At 42.4% G+C, this 15,993-nt stretch overlaps 1 protein-coding gene across 1 annotated transcript in view; it reads right to left on the bottom strand.

The window, feature by feature from the left end:
• Nucleotides 1–15,993, bottom strand: part of nek5 (NIMA related kinase 5) — a 98,572-nt gene that overhangs the window by 45,919 nt on the left and 36,660 nt on the right. The window contains exons 7-10 of the mRNA XM_085999435.1: nucleotides 15,370–15,456; nucleotides 12,289–12,343; nucleotides 10,139–10,339; nucleotides 9,653–9,737 (exon numbers count right to left, since the gene is read on the bottom strand). Coding sequence (XP_085855561.1) covers nucleotides 9,653–9,737; nucleotides 10,139–10,339; nucleotides 12,289–12,343; nucleotides 15,370–15,456 — 428 coding nt within the window. The remainder of the gene's footprint in view (nucleotides 1–9,652; nucleotides 9,738–10,138; nucleotides 10,340–12,288; nucleotides 12,344–15,369; nucleotides 15,457–15,993) is intronic.

The following is a 15,993-nucleotide window of genomic DNA, read 5'->3' as shown; positions in this document are numbered from 1 at the left end:
GTACCAGGAGTGGGGTGAAGATCTGCTGAAAATTGTGAAAAGCGACATGGAGAATTTGAAGCCACCAGAGCGTTTGAAACTCACAGGAAATATCGACTACAATTGGCAGACTCTTAAACAACAATTCGAACTCTACATTGCAGCCATCGGATTCGGTACAAAGCCAGATGCAAGGAAGATAGCGTTGCTGCTTACGGTTGCAGGCCCACAGGCGATAGAGGTATTTAATACATTTGTATTTAATCCAGAGGAGAACAGAGAAAAATTAGAAGATGTGCTAAAAAAATTTGATGCACATTGCTCTCCCAAAAAGAATGAGACCTATGAAAGATACATGTTCTGTTCAAGGACACAGCAGCAAAATGAGACTTTTGATAGCTTTATAACTGATCTGAAACTGAAAGCACAGACATGTAATTTCTCTGAGCTGAAATCATCCATGATTCGTGATCAGATTGTGTTTGGTATTCATGATAAAAAAAGTCAGGGAACGTCTGTTGAGAGAAACCGAACTAAATTTGGAAAATGCAGTGAAAATATGCCAAGCCAGCGAGCTAGCTCGAAAGCACGCGAAGACTTTCAGTGAAATCAATAATGATGCGATTGTAATGAGTGATAATGCTGCTGTCGGTGCTGTGTCCTACAAGGGGAGGAAACGTGGGCAGAACAGAAATGAAAAGCAATCGGAGGATGACATTTTTAATTGTAAACGCTGTGGTTACAAACACCAGTTAAGACAATGCCCAGCGTTTGGAAAAATGTGCACAAAGTGTAATGGAAAGAATCACTTTGCCAAACAATGCTTTTCAAAAGTACAAACTAAGAAAGGGCAACGAGTTAATGTAATTGAGGACACTGATTTAAGTGAGACATTTTTTGTAGGAATGGTGTCATGTGACGGTATCAAAAAGGATACAGAAAATGTGCAGCCCTCAGAAATGGACAATGCTGAACATAAAGTTAATGCAGTAAAAGTGGACAAATGGATGATCCCACTGCAGGTAAATGGAGCATTAGTTACCGTGAAACTAGACACTGGGGCAAAAGCAAACTTAATCAGTATGAGTGACATTAACAATATGAAAGAAAAGCCCAAAATACAGAAAAAGTCAGTACTACTGAAGGACTATAATGGACAGAAAATAGATAGCTTAGGTGTATGCAGACTTAAAGTGACAGTCAAAGACAAAGTGCATCATCTCATGTTTTCTGTTGTGGCTGAAAGACTTGATTCACTACTGGGTGACAAAGCTTGTGAGGACTTAGAACTGGTCAAGAGAGTCTACCGTATAAACTGTGCCATAAGCAGACCAGATGACTCAGTGGATTCTGTAGTAAATAATTTCCAGGATGTGTTCAAAGGATTTGGAGTTCTACCATTCACTTACAAGATCCAGCTAAAGGAGGATGCTCAGCCAGTGGTACATGCTCCACAAAGAGTTCCAGCACCCCTGCGTGACCGGCTCAAGAAAGAACTGGACAGAATGACCACACTAGGAGTCATCAGGAAAGTCGAAGAGCCAACAAACTGGGTTAACTCCATGGTATGTGTAAAGAAAAAGAACAATAGTCTAAAAATATGCATGGATCCAAAGGACTTAAATGCAAACATAAAACGTGAACACTACCAGATTCCCAAGCGAGAAGAAATCACCAGTGAAATGTCAGGTGCCAGATACTTTACAAAGCTCGATGCCTCACAAGGATTTTGGCAACTAAAACTGGATGAAGAGAGCACCAAATACTGTACCTTCAACACACCATTTGGCAGGTATCGTTTCCTCAGAATGCCTTTCGGGATAATATCTGCATCTGAAATCTTTCATAGAGCGATAGAACACATAATTGAAGGTCTGGAAGGAGTTCGGGTCTATGTTGATGACATCATCATCTGGGGCTCCACACTGAAAGAACACAATGAGAGACTGACTAAAGTGCTACAGAGCATACGCCGGAATGGACTGAAGCTCAACAAAGCCAAGTGTCAGTTTGGCATCCAGGAAGTCACTTTCCTAGGAGATAATCTATCTGGTAAAGGAATAGAGCCAGATATGGAAAAAGTAAACGCCATACTCAAAATGCCCCAACCCACTGACAAAAAAGGAGTGCTACGCATCATGGGGATGATAAACTTCATTGGAAAGTTCATTCCTAACTTGTCAGCCAAGACAGCCTGTCTGCGAGACCTGCTGCATAAAACAAATGAGTTCGCATGGACAGAAAGACATGAAGAGTGGATAAACCTCAAAACAGTGCTGACAACCACACCTGTACTCACCTTCTTTGACCCAACAAAAAGAATCAAAGTGTCAACGGATGCATCAAAAGATGGCCTAGGCGCGGTCTTGCTACAAGCAGAGGGTGAAGATTGGAAGCCTGTTGCCTATGCCTCCAGGTCTATGACTGATACGGAGTGTCGATACGCCCAGATTGAAAAGGAATGTCTAGGCTTGGTAGTTGGACTAGAAAAGTTTCATGGTTACATATATGGACTTCCCACCTTCACAGTTGAGACAGACCACAGCCCTCTGGTTGCCATCATAAAAAAAAAACCTGAATGAGATGTCTCCAAGGATTCAACGACTCATGATGAAGCTGCAAAGATATCACTTTGAACTGATCTACACACCAGGCAAATACATAGTGTTAGCAGATGCACTATCCCGAGCACCCACAATGAGTCATGTGAGCTCTACTGAAGAAGACGTGGATGTTCATGTGAGTATGGTCACTGCTGCGCTGCCCGTGTCAGACACAAAATCAAAGCAAATAGCAGAAGAAACAGTAAAAGATACAGTATTACAAACAGTAATAGAGAACATTCATCGTGGTTGGCCAAAAGGTTCCTGTCCAAAATATTTTCACATAAGGTCAGAATTGAGTGTCGCAAGTGGACTATTACTAAAACAGAACAGAATAGTCATTCCACAGGCTCTACGTCAAGACATGCTCAAAAGGATTCATGAGGGACACCTCGGAATTGAAAAATGCAAAAGGAGAGCAAGAGACACTGTTTATTGGCCTGGCATAAATAAGGACATTGAGAACATGATAGGCAAATGTGAGACATGTCAGAAACACCAAAACAAACAAACAAAGGAACCAATGATAGTAGCTGACTTACCAACAGCACCATGGCAAAAGGTTGGTATGGACCTCTTTCATTTAAATGGTAAATGTAGTGTATGTGCCTTTAAGAGCCCCATGTGTGCTGTAATGCCAGTAATGGCCACTCGGGCTATATAAGCCTGTATATTGTGTTATATCCGTTAGTACCCCTCCAGACTTTGCTTAGTAAACAAATATGAACCAACTCCTGTCTTCAGTGTCTCTATCAACACACGGACACAACAGTGGCGACGAAGTGGAAACGGACTTACCTGCAATTCGGCAGCACCTCAAGGACATCGATTCCTCTGGCGTCCAGAAGACTCAAGAAAGTGAAAGAAGCTGTGGTTTCACCAGCTGGCCAAGCTGGTGGCAGGTACTGCGCTAATCCTTCCTGGGCGTCAGGCGGAGGCTCCAGCGGCTGGCTCTACAGCTGGGACAAGCAGCGAAATCGGAGGCAAGCAATAACAGACGGGGAGGGAGCACTCGGGAGACGGCCGGCGCGGCAAGCAGGTCGGCGTTCAGACCTAGAGAGAAAGTCCGGCGGGAACGAGTCTCCAACTGTAAATAAGTAAATAAAAAAAGAACGGAAACCGCGGGAAACAGCGTTGTCATCGGCAGCAGCGGTGGGAAAGCGCGGGAAGCGCCATATCTTTTCTGCAGAAAAGAAAGAAAAGCGCGGGAAGCGCCATATCTTTTCTAAGATGCCTAAGTCTGGCAATATTGATGCTTTTGATAGCGAAATAGAGGATTGGACCACATATATGGAAAGAGTGGAGGTATATTGCACTGCAAATGGAATAGAAGATGAAAAAAAAGCTTCAGTACTGCTGAAGCTAATGGGCGCAAAGGCATACGGGCTGTTACGAAATTTAATCACGCCAGCCAAACCAAAGGACAAGGATTTTAAAGAAATTGTTGATACCCTACAGGAGCACTTAAACCCAACACCGCTGCTGATAGCGGAACGATTCAAATTCTTCAAGAGAAATCAACACAAGAATGAAAGTAACGCTGATTACCTCACCGAATTAAGAAAGCTATCAAAACACTGCCAATTCGGGGCAGGACTAGCAGATTATCTTCGAGACAAATTCGTCTGCGGTCTCTTAAGTGAAGGAACACAAAAAAGGCTGCTTTCTGAAAAAGATTTAACACTGGACAAGGCTTTCAGTATGGCTGTATCATACGAAGCAGCAGCAAGAGGAGCTGCAGAGATACAACAAAAGACACAGGACTTCGGCACCCATGAAATGACACAGGATTGCGAGAGATGTTATCACTGCGGCAGATCCACCCATAACCAGAGGGCCTGCTGGTTCAAGGACAAAGCATGCAGGCAATGCGGAAAGATTGGACACATTGCACGGGTATGCCGATCTGGACAAAATAAATCCAGAGACAGGTAAAAAAAAAAATCAATAAAGAAAAGTACAGAAAGGTACAAATGATGACGGACAGTAGCTCCGAAGGCCAGAAGAGCGATAGCGACTCCGAAAACAAGAGACTAAGCTGTCTCAAATTACATAATGTACTTGCCAAAGATGATTACCAGACCATTTGGGTTACCCTCACGATAGCAGGGTCCCCAGTTAAAATGGAGCTAGATACAGGATCAGCTCTGACCGTAATAAATCGACGGGATTACGAGAGGCTATTTCCGCATATACCTTTAAAAGACACATCCATTATCTTAAAAACATATACGGGGCAGAAAGTATACCCAAAAGGAAAAATAAGGGTGCCTGTTGTATACAACGGCAAGGAAATACAAAAGTTGTATTTATACATTCTACAAGATGGTAGCCCACCGCTGTTAGGACGTGAATGGATCAGGAAAATACGTTTAGACTGGCACTCCATTCAGGCACTGACGGTGACCAGTAAGAAAAAAAACGATGATGACGTCATACCTGAACGATTAAAAGACATCTTGGCCAACGCCAAAGAAGTGTTTCAAGAGAAACTAAGAACCTTGAAAGGCATCACCGCCTCAATAAAAGTGGAAGATGCAGCAATTCCCAAGTTTAAAGCAAGACCAGTGCCATACGCAATTCGTCCAGCAGTCGGGGCAAAGCTGGAGAATTTGGAAAATGCAGGCGTATTATCCAAAATAGATTGGAGCGAGTGGGCAACACCCATTGTTCCAGTCATGAAGAAAGCATTGAATAATAATAAATCTGAAAAACAGAGAAAAATTCGCATCTGTGGAGACTTCAAGGTGACGGTAAACCCGGTCCTTCACACGGTACAGTATCCTCTTCCGAGGATAGAAGATATTTTTGCATCACTATCCGGAGGGAAACGTTTCACCAAAATTGACTTGGCACAGGCATATCTACAGATGGAGGTTGAAGAGGCCTCTAAAAAATATCTCACGATAAATACACACAAAGGTCTGTACCAGTACAATCGACTAGTTTTCGGAGTAGCATCCGCTCCAGCTATCTGGCAAAGAGCTATGGAGCAAGTCCTCCAAGGGATTCCGGGGACTCAATGCTACCTAGACGACATCCTTGTAACAGGAGAAAACGACAACGAGCACCTTGCCAACTTGGAGCAGGTGCTCACTAGGCTGAGAGAACGGGGCCTACGAGCAAATCGCCCCAAGTGCGAATTTTTCCGAAATCAAATATCATATTGTGGCCACATAATAAATAAGGAAGGGTTGCATAAGTCACCTGAAAAAATTGAAGCGGTCATAAAAGCCCCAGCACCTGAAAATGTTTCACAATTAAGGTCGTTCCTGGGATTAATAAATTACTATCATAAATTTTTACCGAACTTATCAACTCTTCTACACCCTCTTAATGAACTGCTACAAACAGGAGTAATTTGGAAATGGAACAAAGACTGTAAACGTGCCTTCCATAAATGCAAAGACTTAATCACATCCAAAGAAGTTTTGGCTCATTACAACCCATCACTGCCAATCAGACTGGCGTGCGATGCATCCCCTTACGGCATAGGAGCAGTATTATTGCATAAATTCCCTGATGGCTCGGAACGGCCGATAGTTTTTGCGTCATGCTCATTGAACTCAGCTGTGCGTAACTATGCCCAAATCGACAGGGAAGCACTCAGCCTGGTATGGGGAGTGAAGAAATTCAACCATTACCTACACGGACAAAAATTTACCTTGTTGACTGACCATCAACCCCTCATCTCCATATTCAACCCTAAAAAGGGTGTTCCCATTATGACAGCGCAAAGGCTACAGAGGTGGTCCCTTTTTCTAGGGGCACACCAATACAACATAGAATACAAAGGATCAAAACAGCATGGGAATGCTGACGGTTTATCGCGCCTACCATTGCCAACGGTAGAAGAGGCATCTACAGTAGACCCAGTGGAGATGTTCCACTCTACCATAGTGGAATATCTACCAGTAACAAATTCTGCCATTGAAAGGGAAACGAGAAATGACCCGACTCTCTCACGGGTCTACGATTTAACAGTGAAGGGATGGCCAGCACATGGCGAACCACTGTTGCCAGCATTCTCGCAAAGAGGAGAACAGCTGTCAGTGTGCCGAGGAACCTTGATGTGTGGATCCAGAGTGGTGATTCCACCCAAACTCCAGGATAAAGTGCTAAAGGAGCTTCACGAGGGGCATCTGGGTGGAGTGAAAATGAAGAACCTAGCCAGGGTGTTTGTATGTTGGCCAGGTATCGATGGAGACATCGAAGAAATGACCAAGAGCTGTCTAGGATGCCAGAAGGTCCAAAACGCTCCACCACAAGCCCCTCTACATCCATGGGAGTGGCCCTCATCTCCCTGGCAAAGGGTACACATCGACTTTGCTGGTCCATTTATGGACTCAATGTTCTTAATCGTGGTTGATGCACACTCCAAGCGGCCGGAGGTAATAAAGATGTCCTCCGCCACCACGGAAAAAACCATCACAGTATTAAGGACCATATTTGCCAGGAATGGGCTGCCGGAACAGATCTGTTCTGATAATGGACCGCAATTTGTGTCCGAAGAATTCAGGAAGTTCTTAAAAAACAATGGAGTTAAGCACTACACGTCCGCCCCATACCATCCCGCCACCAATGGATTGGCTGAAAGGTTTGTCCAGACCTTCAAGAAGGCCATAAAGGCCATGGGTAATGAAGACATAAAACTTCAGCACAAGGTGGATAACTTCTTGTTCGCATACAGGAATGCAACACATATGGTTACCAACCAAACTCCCGCCATGATGTTCTTCAATAGAAACCTAAGATGCTGGCTGGATTTGGTCAAGCCCAACATCAGAAGGGACGTGGAGAACCGGCAGTTTCAAGGCATGAATGAAAGGCCAACTAGAACCTTCCAGATAGGTCAACAAGTTTTGGCCCGGGACTACCGTACCGAGAAATGGCAGCCTGGAACTATCTGCACACGACTAGGACCACTGATGTATACCGTGGACATCGGAGAAAGCATAATAAGGCGCCATGCTGACCAAATCATAGAGTCATCCGAAAAAGGACAACCTACACCACAACTCTATACGCCTAACGATGAAGTAGAGATACCCATATCTACCTCCGATCCGGTGATACTGGAACCCGGTGAACCCGACACTGGCATTCAAGCCGAATCAGCCTTGCCAAAAGAACCTACTACACCACCAGAAACTACTACACCACCGAGGCGTTATCCGGACCGAGTCAGGAAGCCTCCAGAGAGACTGACTTATAATTAATTAACTACAGCAATGTGTATATTATTTTTCTTATAACATGTAATTAATAATTACTTAAAATTTGATGTACTGGTTAGCTAAAAGGGGAGGAACTGTAGTGTATGTGCCTTTAAGAGCCCCATGTGTGCTGTAATGCCGGTAATGGCCACTCGGGCTATATAAGCCTGTATATTGTGTTATATCCATTAGTACCCCTCCAGACTTTGCTTAGTAAACACCTATGAACCAACTCCTGTCTTCAGTGTCTCTATCAACACACGGACACAACAGTAAAGACTATCGAATAGTGATTGACTACTATTCTAACTATCCTGAGATGGCGCTGCTCTCAAGCACATCAGCAAGCAGTGTCATAATGCATGTGAAATCCATCTTCGCCAGACATGGAATTCCCAGGATTGCCATTAGCGACAATGGTCCGTGCTTCAACTGTAAGGAGTGGCAACAGTTTGCAGCACATTATGACTTTCAGCACATCACATCCAGTCCTTTGTATGCTCAGTCAAATGGTAAGGCAGAGAAAGGTGTTCAAGTTCTCAAGCAGCTACTGAAGAAAGCGACAGAAAGCAAGTCTGATCCTTATCTCGCCCTGCTGAGCTACCGAGCCTCACCTTTAGACTGTGGTTCTTCACCTGCTGAACTACTAATGGGTCGCAAGTTGCGCACCACGCTACCCTGCTGTGCAAAAGAACAGCAAAGTGAGGAACTGAGACAGAGACTTCAACTGTTAAAGCTGAAACAGAAATCATACTATGACAAGTCATCCAAAACTCTAAAACCATTGACAAGGGATGATGTTGTCAGGATTGAGGATCCAGATGCATGGAACAGGAAAGCTACAGTTCTTGAGGAAGTAGGACCAAGGTCATACACTGTTAGAACTGAGGAAGGACAGATTCTCAGGAGGAACCGCCGTTCCCTCCTAAAAACACAAGAGACTATTCAAGAGCAGATTGATGACAATGCCGCAACTGCATCTTGTCATTCACCGCAAGAACAATCTCATGAAGACACATCAGACTTACCCGTGTTGAGAAGATCCACACGTGAAGTAAAAAAGCCTGATAGACTTAATCTTTGAGTACAATGTAAAGCTTTGAAAATGTGTTGACTGTTTTGAAAATGTTTATGTTTATAGAGCACTAACAAAAGTGTTACTGATATTATCTTTATTGTTTTCTTGAAAGTTGATTGATATTATTTTGTTAAACCTCAAAGAAAGGGGGATGTAATGATCAATAACATGTCATTCTATAGTGGACACTAGGTGGAGCCGTAGAGCTGTATATAGCTGTATGTATAAGACTACACTACCCAGCTGTATGTATATAAGACTACATTACCCATGAGGCACTAGGCTACCCACAAGGCAGCAGTCAAGATGGAGGCCTCTACAGATACTGTACCTAGTCCACATGTGCTCAATAAAAGTGTCTAGCAAAAGCTAGCTGTGTTCATAATAAGAATGTCTATTTATTAATGAACATAAGACATTCCATTTGCCTTCCTAATTACTTCCTTATCCCAGCTTGTGTGTGCATATTCCAAATAGACCATAGGGGGAGGGGGACAAAATAGCTTGAGAAAAGAAAGGTATGTGCCATTATTCAGATTTCTTTAGCAACTAAATTGCAACTGGAGAAATAGTTAAGACGAATTCAATTTTACGGGAGATCAAACTCGGGAGAGATGTAAAATGGGCTGCCGATCTGCTATCACCCATTTGACACTATCGCACAGAGTTAAAATCAACCCCCATGAATTTTCACTCGCTTTTACGAGGGCAGTAGTGGGCCATTAACTCATCTCTGGAACCCATTGTAGTTAAAATTAAGATAAGCCTTGTTCTACCTGGTTGTTGAGTAGCGGCAGTAGGTCTAGGAGCAGGTGACTTCTTTCTATGAATGACTGTATGGCTAAATTCTTCTTTTATTAGCTGCAATTTAAAAAAAAATACAAACACAGAGAATTTTGTTTATTTTACAGCCAGGAAATATAACCAAAATCATAAAGATCAGGAACAAGATTTCACTCACTGTAATGCTATTTTTCTCACAGGAATCATTTTATGATTAAGTCTTTTATTTTACAGCAATTTCTAGTTTGCTAATGAATTATCCAGGAGATGTGGATAGTAACCCCTGATGAGATGGTAATGAAGTCCATGTGGTTAAGATATCTTCCAATAAAGTCTAGTGTACGCTATCTCACTGCGTGTGGACCTCTAGACAATATCATTAGCATTCTTATTTAAAAAGGGACATTAAATAAAACTTACTGCAGATCTATTGAAAATTATTTATACTCCAAATAAAATTTAAAAGAACAGAAACTTACCTCAGGACTTAGGTATTTTCTAATACGCTTTTCTAAGAACTGCTTTTTTAAAATTGAATTGATGGACGGTCGATCACGGGGGTTAACTTTAAACAGCTGGGCCAATAAAATCCGCATGTCATAAGTATATCTGGGATTTATTGGAGCATAGCGACCTCTGCAGATTTTCACCACTAATTGATGCAAATTATTGCCCTCAAACTGTAAAAAGAACATTTACTGAAATCATTTCCACAATAAAAAGTGATAAATAAAGATACAAATAACAATCATTTAAACAGACTCGGAAGATTGTTATGTATTTTCTTTTACATTCATTCTTAAATCACTTCTACTTTTATTCTCTCTTACATCTCCATGGCCAGAAACCACCATTGATGAGAAAAACAGATGTACCAACAAAATTAAACCCAGCAGTAAGTCTGTTGTTCACTGCTTTGGGGAAACTCAAAATCCATATTTTCTAGTATTTGACATAAAAGCGGAGAGATCAAAATGAGGCATTTTAAAACAATATATATTTATTTATTCATGGGATGTGGGCGTCACTGGCAAGGTCAGCATTTATTGCCCATTCTTAATTGCCCTTGAGAAGGTGGTGGTGAACCGCCTTCTTGAACTGCTGCAGTCCGTGTGGTGAAGGTACTCCCACAGTGCTGTTAGGTAGGGAGTGCCAGGATTTTGACCCAGCGACGATGAAGGAACGGCGATATACTTCCAAGTCAGGATGGTGTGTGACTTGGAGGTGGTGCGGTTCCCATGTGCTTACTGCCCTTGTCCTTCTAGGTTGTAGGGATCGTGGGTTTGCGATGTGCTGGGGTGCCAATCAAGCGGGCTACTTGCACTCATCCAGGTAAGTGGAGGGTATTCCATCACACTCCTGACTTGTGCCTTGTAGGTGGTGAAAAGGCTTTAGGACGTCAGGAGGTGAGTCATTCGCCGCAGAATGTGGGGGTGCAGCAAAAAGGATAGAAAAAGGAACTTAGAATTCTGGGTTTATACACAGCAGCACTGAATTCAAGAGCAAGGAAACAAAGTAGATTTGCACGAGACATTGGTTAGATCACAGCTGGAATATGGCATGGAAATCAGAGCCCCCATTATGGGAAGGATATTAGAGCCATGGAAAGGATAGAGCAAATTTAGTAAAATGATGACAGGAATAAAAAGTAGCAGCGATGAAGAAAGGCTAAGAAAATTGACTTTTCGCTGGAACAGGAAAGGTTAAGGGGGGTCTAATTTGGGTTTTCACGGTCATACAAGGTTTTTAGAAGGAAAATTGTGCAAGATTGATTCCACTGTTTGGCAAATTGGCAACAAGGGAAATTGGGCCAAGAAATTTGATGGCAGCACGCCTGTTTATCAGGCACGAAATGAGCACCTAAACTTCCAATATGGCAGGCAGGAAGCACGCACGCAATACAAGCTGGCAGCGCGCTACCTGCCATATTGGTATAGGCGTCCAGGGCCCACGCTTGAAACAATATCCATAAGGGGCTGTTTAAGGCCCTCACTGTAAAATTGGGTTGCACTGAACGCAGTCAACGCTGGGCTGGCTGTGTTCAAGAAAACCAGATGAAGCAGCCAGTAATTCCATAATTCTTCACCGGCGAGCTGCCTGGGGATGCCCAACAGGTGTTTGGAGCTCGCCGGTCTGATGTGAATGAGGCCCGAGGCCCAATATCAGGTGTGCCTCTGGCCTACCCGTTCCAGTACAGGGATTGTTCCCTGTGCCAAGTCGGCAGGCCAGCATAAACAAATTTCTAAGCCATAGACTCAAGATTATTACTACTGTAGAAGAATGAATATGGAAATTTGGAATTTTTTTCACACAAAGGAATATTAGAACATAAAATGCTGTTTTTTTACCATTATCTATTGAGGCAGAAACTATTAACATGATTTAAAATAGAATTGGATAGGTATTTGAAAAGCAAAAATATAAAAGGCTGCAGGGAGGGATAGGGAAATGGGTTTATAGTAGATAGTTTTTGTTGAAGCGCTAACACGAATAGTAATGTCATCATTTATTTACTTATACATGTTTGATACCCTTATTCTTGAATTTATGGTGTGTGTTGGCTTTCTAATACACTAAGCTGTCCTTAAATCTGTACCTTTGCTATAAGTTCGATAATTACTGTACTTACTGGATGATTCAGAGTGGATAACTCATACAGGACACATCCAAGAGACCAAATATCACTAAAAAAAATCAAAAATGATTACATGTAAATCAAAGCAAGAGAGTTTATATATACAAAAAGGTTATACTGAGGTATAAATAGTTGTGTTCAGATTGTGTCTCCTCTTCACTACACAGATTTCCACATAGTTATGACATTATTACAACAAAAGATTTTCACATAGCTTGACTTATTATCACAACAATACACATTTTAAGGTATTAAATTTGAAACTGGGTGAATGCATTGATCAGCACAACATCATAATTGAGCCTCCCTCTGTAGCATATCTATTTAAATAATGCTGACAAAGTTCTGACGAAGGGTCATCGACCTGAAACGTTAACTCTGTTTCTCTCTCCACGGATGCTGCCTGACCTGCTGAGTATTTCCAGCATTTTCTGTTTTTATTTCAGATTTCCAGCATCCGCAGTATTTTGCTTTTCCATTTAAATATTATTTGCCACTAATCAAACAAAGTACCTTTACAATGACACAGAATCATCTTCACACTCTAACACTGCAGCTTCTGCCTGAACTCTTTGAACGTTACACTCCGATTTTAGCAGGTTCTATTTAAAATGGACAATATATACACCCTGTATGAAGAATCAAACAGCTATTCACAAAAGGAGAGGACTAAAAACTCTCATTCTCTTTACAGTTGTATTTTGTGACTTATTATGTTTTTGAATCAAAACTTTCTGTCCTCGAAAAGCCTCCTAAAACAGAAACTTGCATTTATATAGCACTCATCATGTGGAAGAGTGCCTTTCAACAAGGGGGACGATTAGGTATTAAGCATGAGGAAAGGGAAGAGAAATAGAATGGCTAAGATAGGGAAATTAAGGTACAGTTGAAAAGGAGGGTTTTGAGGAGGTTTATCAAAAGAAGCAGAGAGGTGGCAAGGCAGAAGGAACTGGGTAGCGAATTCCAAAATGTAAGAACATAGGGGCTGGAACAGGAGCAGCCAATGGTGGAGGTGAAGAAGTGAAGATTGAGGAGTTTTGATGTTCGAAGAGTGAGGAATGCATGCAAGGATGTAAGGCAGGAGCAGATCACTAAGGTAGAATGGCCTAAAGCAATGACGTGATTTGGATACAAGGATGGGAATTTTGAAATCAACATGCTGTGACGCAGGTGCCAGTGGAACTTGGGAAAAACTAGGGTGATGGGAATGTGTGGGTCTTAATGAGGTTGAGGACAACAGCTTTGGTTGATGGTGAAGGTATGGACTAGGGTTTTGGCAACAGAAGAGGTGGAGATGGGAAATATTGTAGAGATGGAAGAAAGTGATCTTAGTGATGTAATGGATGTACAGGAAATTTCAGAGAAACTTCTAGTCAGAAAAGTGTGTTTAGCCTGCTAACATGGACAGTGCGATGTGCTTTGATATTTTTTAAGTTATGAGGTGCATTATGAAACATTGTTCCATTTGCTCACCTATTTGCAAAATAACCTGTTGGTTTACAATTGGCCTTGTCTCACTAGAGTGTGTATCAATCTGCCTTTTGGAAGATAGGAGAAATGTTCATGGAGGCACGTGCAAGATTACAGTATTCAGTTCACATAACAACGGGGTTTCAATTACAACCAGTTACAAGTTGTGCAATCCTTATCACCATCATCTGATTGGCTTCCTTCAGTCAAGCCTCAATGGGCTTGCCCTCAACTGATTATGAATATGAACACCAACATCAATGCAGAAAGCATAAACTTTACTTCAACGACTCAATTGAGATTTGAATAATAGTTAACTGGAATAATTAAAAAATCACCCTTGCACAACCCCCTAGTGCCCGTCTTGTGTGCTCGATTATCTAACCTAGTGCTCCTACAAGGTGTATCCCCAGTGACTACAACCTGAGAGGCGGAGGGCTGCTGAGTTTCCATGGAAGACACTTCAGATGGCCATGATGGGTGATCTCGAGCAGTTCTCAACCTTGAAAGCCCGGCTACAGACTGCAGCTTCTTGGTGTGGGCAGTCTGACCCAGCTGGCTGTGTGGTACTGACAAGGGCACTGGCAGAGTGGATGGCGGGGGGGGGGTGGCAGGTGCCTCGTCCATGCAGCCAATGCCGCTCTCCTGGGACTGCGCCTCAGCACTACTATAGCTCTGTGCAAGAACAGAGTGCAGGAGTGATGTGATGCTCTGGAAGCCCCTTTAAATGCTGCCCCCCAAAGCCAAGATGGCAGTCATCTGAGGTTCCATGGCCGCAGTGCGAGCAGCCATGGAAGCTGTCACAGCTATCGTCAGAGGCTCCATCATAGTGGGCCCACTGTCATGCTCATGGAGCTGGCTGTTCACTTCCTGCTTGACAGAACGATCTCCATGCTCTGCACGAAGCCTCAACACAAGTTGGAGGTGGACTCCTCCATGCAAATAATCTCCATGTTAGAAAAATAGGAGCAGGAATAGGCCATTCGGCCCTTCGAGCCTGCTCCGCCATTCAATACGATCATGGCTGATCCTCTATCTCAATACCATATTCCCGCTCTCTCCCCCTACCCCTTGATGGCCTTTTGTGTCTAGAAATCTATCTACCTGTATCTCCTTCTTAAATATATTCAGTGTCTTGGCTTCCACAGCCTCTGTGGTAGAGAATTCCACAGGTTCACCACCCACTGAGTGAAGAAATTTCTCCTCATCTCAGTCCTAAATGTCCTACCCCGTATCCTGAGACTGTGACCCCTCGTGCTAGACCCCCCAGCCAGGGGGGGTCTAGAAGACACTTCAAATGGCCATGGTGGAATTTGAATATCTGACCATTTAATTTTTTTTTAAAAAGGACGGTCAGTCAAGTACAATCACACAGCATTGTTTAAGTTTGAATTACTCCTCTCTCCAGCCTGTAATTGATGAAGCTTACAATATTGTACTGGCATCTGAACTGCAGTCATTTTTTTCAATCTTCGGTGACTCCATTTAAATGAATGAGTAGCAAACCAAAATTAGACAACAAAATCCAATTTTTGTTACCAAGCACTATATAAATGCAAGCAGTTGTTGATAACACATTTTACAGGACAGTTGCAAAATAATTACCTTTTGTTATTGTATGGTCGATTCTCACATATCTCAGGAGATAAATAGTATGGTGTTCCTATACACGTATGTGCTAACTCCATGGTACTAGACAAAGAGTATAAAATAAAAGCAAACTAAAATAAAAAACATTAGCACCAAAATCATATGATGCAATATAAATGACTTGATATATTTTCAAACTACCTTCAACTCCAGTTTTTAATGTAAAACCACATGCACTCAGTTCCTCTTAAGAGTAAAACATTTGAAAGTAATTAGCAGTTTAATTGATTTAAAACACAACACAGTATTTTCAAATAATGACATCTGCACTCTCAACAGTTACACCCCAAGAAAAGGACGTACAATATCTTCAGACCTTTGTGGTCCACTGCAACTGAAATAACACATTGCATTTATAAAAGAAGTGAATGGGGAAATATGAACTTTTTGCTTAAATTAGGTGAGTTTTCTTTGCTTGCTACAATTAAGCTCTTGAGAACTTGCCCATTCTACAGTTATGCAAGCTACAACAACATCAAACTTGAATGCAGAGATTCAAACAGGGCATTGTGGGAGAGGTGGGCATGGATTTGGGAGGTGCTTCTTTTCCCAGAGAATAGGGGACCTCTGGAACAGGCT

This window comes from Somniosus microcephalus, chromosome 10 (assembly GCF_052327205.1).
Source record: "Somniosus microcephalus isolate GS21.2 chromosome 10, FLI_Smic_1.0, whole genome shotgun sequence".
NCBI classification, from domain to species: domain Eukaryota; kingdom Metazoa; phylum Chordata; class Chondrichthyes; order Squaliformes; family Somniosidae; genus Somniosus; species Somniosus microcephalus.
The sequence above is the reverse complement of the archived record's forward strand: the minus strand, read 5'-3'. Positions and strand labels throughout refer to the sequence as shown.